This window comes from Pygoscelis adeliae, unplaced genomic scaffold (assembly GCF_000699105.1).
Source record: "Pygoscelis adeliae isolate BGI_AS28 unplaced genomic scaffold, ASM69910v1 Scaffold445, whole genome shotgun sequence".
NCBI classification, from domain to species: Eukaryota; Metazoa; Chordata; class Aves; order Sphenisciformes; family Spheniscidae; genus Pygoscelis; species Pygoscelis adeliae.
The window spans coordinates 998,378-1,004,637 of record NW_008824894.1 but is presented as its reverse complement, the minus strand read 5'-3'; the positions used below and the strand labels follow the sequence as shown (position 1 = coordinate 1,004,637).

Sequence of the window (6,260 nt, the reverse complement as noted above, 5' to 3'; positions counted from 1 at the left end):
CAGGTGCTGGTCCTGCCCGCCAGCAGCGTTGGTGCCAGCAGACCTTGCAGGCAGCAAATTGCTGAGAACGGATATTCTTCCAGGGGTCTGGGAGCTTTCAGCTGTCCGGGTCCCCAGCCACAGCACAAGGGTGGGTCATGGGAGAAGGGGGAGCAGTGTCCTTCACCTGGACGAACCCAGGCTGCCCCAGAACTGCATGCTAAGATCATAAATTGGAGCAGACACTCTCTTTTGTCAGCTCTTCCTTATAGTATCTAGCACTGCATGTGGCGATTCATCGGTGGGTGTCACATCATTACATTAACATACGAATAAGAAACAATGATATTAAGCAATTATTATTGTTACCGAGCGTGAGGGTCAATCATAATTCCCAGTTAGGAAGTCACAGACTTTATCAGCACAGCTGATGACTACCTTGAACCATTCAGAAGGGTTTTATGGCTCGGGCTGGCCCAGCCCTCGGTCACGCTGACTCCCTGCACCTGTGCAGAGCTCCTGGGATGCTCCTGCTTCCATACCGGGACCAGCACAGCGAGAGCTGGTCTGCAGGTGAGGAGTCAGCAATGCTGCCGTGAGGTAAGCGAGGAGTTTTTCTATTATGTTGTGTTTTTCATTTTTCCTATTCTGAAACTCGATCAGAAATGTTCTTTGGGGCTTTTAGAGTTAGAACTAAGAGACTTTTGGGTAGAGACCAAGCCTGGGGAAATGTGTACCAAAAATGACTACCTGGGGAAGCTTTGATCTAACAGGGGGGAGGGTTTGACAGTATATACTGAAATCTGTGTTCCAAAACAGAGCTAAGAATATCAAAGCAATTTTTTTTTTTTTTTTACAATTGTATTTGGTTTTGGCCTTCAGAGATACAAGAATAACTGGTTCCCATATAAGTAAAACAGAGACAGGGAAGAGTTTAAGGAGATAGTGAGGACTGGTGCTCAAAATCTTCACAGCCACATGCTCTCACTAATGCTCAAAGCACAGCAGGGCCTTTCACAGCAGGTGAATATATTACTGCTCCAGATCAAACGGAGCAAAGTGAGTCAGCTTTTATCGTAGCCTCTGGCCTAAATCCTTTTATAGGGCTTGTGATGCCTTCGGGCTTGTGCCCCCACTCAGGGGGGGGGTCAGCCTTGGGTCTGCAGGACTGAGCTCCTGTTTCTGCAGCGTGGCTGGATCACAGCCGCTTCCACAGACAGCCCCCACGGTGCGGGGCGGCTGCTGGGAGAACAGCAGCGTTCCAGTGACCCGAACGTTTCTAGAGGAATAGCAGAAGGATAATCAAGAGCCTCTGATGGAGCTCGCAGTTTCAGTGTTAAATAACACCCGCTCACGGCAGTTGAGGGGGGGCAGGACTCATTCCAGAACTATTAATATAGCCCCTATTTATACTCCTAGGTTCCTGCGAACGGCGCAGCAGAGCTACAGCTGCAGAGCTAAAATGGAATAAATGTCAGCCTCCAGGGAGAAAGCGATCCTTTCGGCCATCATGCGGGAAAGGAGACGGTGAAAGGACAGAACACGGGGCAGGTTTCAGACCTGAGAAAGCGGAGCGAGCCGATCGCGGTACCCTGAGATTGCAGCCGGTGGGCAGAGCCAGCCGGTAACCTCCCTGCAGCCGGCAAGTCTGCGCTGAGAGGCTGCCAGAAACGCACACTCAGCGTCACACGCAGCACCTACCGATACTGGTAGAGACAAGGCGGGGATTCGAGCTGCCGCTCTACTGATCCAGTACCAGGTCTGACTCAGGACAAAGGAGCAAAAGCCTGAAAGGACGTTTTGGGGGGGCTTTAAGTGCATTGTCTGCTGGACCGGAAAGATGATGGAGAGCACGGGAGGGCCGTATCTGAACACCGCTGCTGTGACATCCCCTGTGGGAATAGCTCGTTTGCTGCAGATGACATTTGGATGCACCACGTTCAGCCTGGTAGCCCACCGGGGGGGATTCAGTGCAGCATACGGCACTTTCTGCATGTTTGTCTGGACCTTCTGTTTTGCCATCACTGTCTTCATCATCACCTGCGAATTTACGCACCTGCACAGCTGCCTGAGCATTTCCTGGGGGAACTTCACTGCCGCTTTTGCCATGCTCGCCACGCTCATGTCCGTCACGGCCGCGGTGATCTACCCGCTCTACTTCGTCCAGCTCGGCTGTTACCCCATCGGCTGTGAGGTGAGAGACTTTCGCATCGCAGCCAGTGTCTTCGCAGGCCTCGTGTTCATTGCGTACGCCGCCGAGGTGTTCTTAACCAGGGCAAAACCTGGACAAGTCACCAGCTACATGGCCACCGTCTCCGGGCTCCTGAAAATCGTGCAGGCCTTCGTGGCCTGCATCATTTTTGGGGCGCTGGTGAACGACAGCCAGCATGACAAATACGTGGCGACGCAGTGGTGTGTGGCCGTCTACAGCTTTTGCTTTGTGGTGACAGTGGTGGTGGTGGCCTTCAGCGTCACAGGTAAGACCGCCTTGCTGTGGTTCCCCTTCGAGCGTTCTGTGGTCGTCTACACCTTCGGGGCCGTGCTGCTGTACGTGAGCGCAGCGGTCATCTGGCCGGTGTTCTGCTTCGACAGCAAGTACGGCTCCCCGCGGCGCCCCGACCTCTGCGCCAAGGGCAGGTGCCCCTGGGACAGCCAGCTGGTGATTGCCATCTTCACCTACGTGAACCTGCTGCTCTACATCGTGGACCTGGCGTACTCCCAGCGCATCCGCTTCGTCTCGCACCTCTGAAATGTGGGTCTGCTGCTGCAAAGCCGTCCCAGCGCCGTAAGCAATAGCAGTCGGGGACGCAGCAGGAGACGGGATGCAGGGAAGGGAGGCGCTGGGCAGGCATGCGCGCAAGAACCATCAACCAAACTTCAAGGTCAAGACTGACTGGACCAGCAAATTCACCACCTGTAGCGGGTGGGCTGCAGCTGATGCTGGGAAAAGCCCACCTCCCCCATCGTTCAACATCTGCCTCAGCCACCTGGTGCCAGAGCGAAGAAATGACACAGCTCAAAGTACGCAAAATGGCCTTTCATCTCCAGGCGGCAGAAATGCTTGCTGCAACAGCGGGTCTGCAGGCTACTGGATTACCGAGCCAAATATTAGGAAAGACACCAAGGATTTTGAAACTGTTACCAACGCTTAACCGTAATCAAGTGACTACCCAGGAAGTGGGAAAGTTAAAAGCTGCATCAAGGAACACCAGTTCTGGAGATGAAAAACAATCCCTTAGAGTTTGGGTTAGTTTGGGCTGTGTGGTGAGACATGAAATGCTTGCAAGTGTGGGAAGTTCCAGTCGGGATGTTTCTGAGAATAACATCATAGCTGTAATAGTATTTTGAAGATTACCAGTCCTTTCCCTTCCTCTCCTTTCCTTCGCTGTTTAGCATAGAAAAAGAATATCCTCAAGCATGCACCTTGGAGGGGGGAAGCATGGGATATTCCTATTTAGCAAACACTGAGTCATTACAGAAATGAAAATTTGCAAAATCGGGGCTCTGCTGCCAAGAAACAGGGTGCAGAACAGAGCCGAAATGCAAAATAACCCTGTGTAACTCGCCATCCTCGCTTGAGCAGGACCAGAAGGTACCTTGGCACGTGCCTTGTCTCGGTTCACGTGCCACCGTTTCTTTATACTGATGTCAAGATTTATTTTTTTTTTCCTGGAAGCTTAAAGATAAATTCTGGGGGGAGGGGGGAAAGGGATGCAGAGATGAATTGATCTCACAGCGCTGCATAAAAGACCAAACCTGGGGGGGGCACGGACGGGAGAGGACACGACAAAACTTGCTTACAGTGGTAACAAATGGGGAGCGCTGCCTCGGACCAGATCAGGCGCTAGGATTCCCGAGCTCTTTGAGTCACCAGCGAGCTGCATTTCTCTGACCCATCCCTGACAAAACACCCACTTTGAAGTCCCACATTGCATAGCTCAGATTTCAAGCTTAATAGGAAGAAATGTTCTTCATTTCTGATCCAGCGAGAAACCAAAGCAGTCTGAGTACTTGCGCAGAAAGCATGCAGACTAGATAGGTTTGATTAAAATCTAAAGTAGCTGACTGTCAGAAGCAAGATTTATTTTTTAACCAAATTAAAATAAAGCTGAATGGCAGACTTACATACTACATCTCCAGAGATTTGCATACTTTCATCTTGCTCTCCACGCAGCTTTTATTGCGCCAGACGTAGCCCTTCTGCTTTCTGCCGGAAAGCACAGCTCAATTTATTTTGATGTATGAAGCCTGAACACAGCCCCAAAAAAGTATATACACAAGACGGCCGAGACCTCTGACTGACATTCTTTGTAGCAGAGTCACTCAGGAAAAAGGAAGGAAGCTTACTTTTCATCAGTGCTTTGTACGGGGTTTGAAAAGCAAAGGAAAAAATTGTTGGGACGGATTGCGCCGGATAATTCTGCCACCGAGTAAGAACCAGCCTTCAGCAGCGGGAATTGTTAGCCCATGAAACAGGTCAAGAATCAGTGTCCAGCACAAAGGGAATGCACTGCACAGCCTCCCGAGGGGGGTTTCTCTTCCCCGAGTCCCCGTTAAGGGCAGGAAGCCTGGAAGATGATGGTCCAACAAGAGGCTGGCCAGCTCGTTCCAGGGCATGACCCGAGACTACCCACTATAGATATAAAATGGGGTATTAGACAGCTTTATTTCTTGCCACCCAAACAAGTTAAGGGGTTGTACAAATAGGAAATGCTAACTTGGGAAAAGAAATTCTTTTGGAGGAGGCAGTGTACAGAGAGCCACTGCACGCAGAAGGAACCTTGAGCGTTTTTAAACCCGCCAACCTGGACAAATCAAGCTGCGTCACATATGAAAACTACTGATTTTTTGTTATTACAGAGCACTAAAAATCAAATAGGTGACCGCGCACCATCACGGCCTCTGTTATAAAATTCAAACCTGCAAACCCAGGAATATTGCTTTACGAAAGCACCTTCCTGTAGACTCCGGAGTGGCTCTGAGGGGGCTGGTGGAGGCCAGGGAGAGGGGCGTCAGCGGCAGGTGCCCCGCAGGCAGGGGCCTCTTGTCCCCAGAGAGGACACTGCAAGTCTTTCGGGCAGTGAAGTCTGTCGGAAAGCTCCTCGGCCGGTTAACCCTTTTTTTTCAGCTACGCATTTGCTCGCTTTTTTGCTGTGAAGATTTTGCACCAAGTAGGAGCAACCAGCAGGAACAGGATAAAATCTGCTAATGGCACAACCTGATGCAACTTACACGGTGCCAGGGACATAAAGAAAGGCCCAAGAGAAACAGGTAACCGGGAAACAATGGGGGGGAAACTCAGTGCCTTCACAATAAGGAGGAAATAGAATTTAACATGGAAATCATGACACCACTGACTGGAGGAGTGGAAAGACAAGTCATTGCCAAGAACAGCGTGTTCAGATTTAGCTTTCTCATCTGCCAGCCAAAGACTGAGCAAAAAATGTTAGCATGGTCAAAATGGCAAAAAAAGATTGTGTGGACAACAATCCACTCTTTTAGGAGAAAAAAAAAAAAGAAAAAAATCAAAACCTCATGCTTCCGTGGTTAAAACACTCACTAACCATTGGAAACTATGAGATTACCCAATCTAGGGCAGAGAACATCCGATATCGGCTTAATACGATTTTACCAACCAACCCTGCCGTGATTCAGTTAATTAAGAAACCCTTTATTTCCAGAGCTCATCTTTCCCCTCAATTAATAAATCGTCATCAAGTAACTTGTCTTCTGCCATAAGACAGGCTTCCTAAAACACCGATCATTCTCAACATTTTTTGGTAAACTAATGTCAGAATGTACATGCATTCATTTAGAATTATGGATTTGTGTTGGGAGCCGATCTAGACAGCTCCTAGAGGATTCCAACCTGAAATATATACATATAAAAATCTGAATCTTTAATGGGTTGGGTTTTGGTTTGGTGGTTGTTTTTTTTTTCTTCCCTTCTCTTTCTGAAGACTGGGATTCGGTATCCCCAAAAGACCACGTTTAGGAACATTCACCCACTGGAGGTACACTGAGATTTATTTCTGTCAATAAAGGAGTAAGAAAAAAGCCAAAGGAGAGGGGAAAAAAAAACCCCAGTGTGGTAAGACTACATTTAGGAAAAAAATCACTGCCTGCTGCCTGGTTTTTACAGTGACATACTTCAAAATGTCTTGGTCTCTTCACCGTCCATCGCTGTGGACCTTTGAGCGAAGCCCCGGGGTGTCTCTCCAAAGCAGGCGTTGGTGCTCCTGCCGCGGCGGGACCAAACACGCCTCCCGCACCAGCACCCC

At 49.6% G+C, this 6,260-nt stretch overlaps 1 protein-coding gene across 1 annotated transcript; it reads left to right on the top strand.

The window, feature by feature from the left end:
• Positions 1–521: 521 nt before the first annotated feature.
• MYADML2 (myeloid-associated differentiation marker-like 2) lies at positions 522–4,112 on the top strand. The gene is made up of 2 exons (XM_009324548.1): positions 522–579; positions 1,399–4,112. Exon 2 carries the CDS (start codon positions 1,820–1,822, stop codon positions 2,726–2,728), a length of 909 nt encoding a protein of 302 aa, XP_009322823.1. The 5' UTR covers positions 522–579; positions 1,399–1,819; the 3' UTR covers positions 2,729–4,112.
• The last annotated feature ends 2,148 nt before the right edge of the window (positions 4,113–6,260 follow it).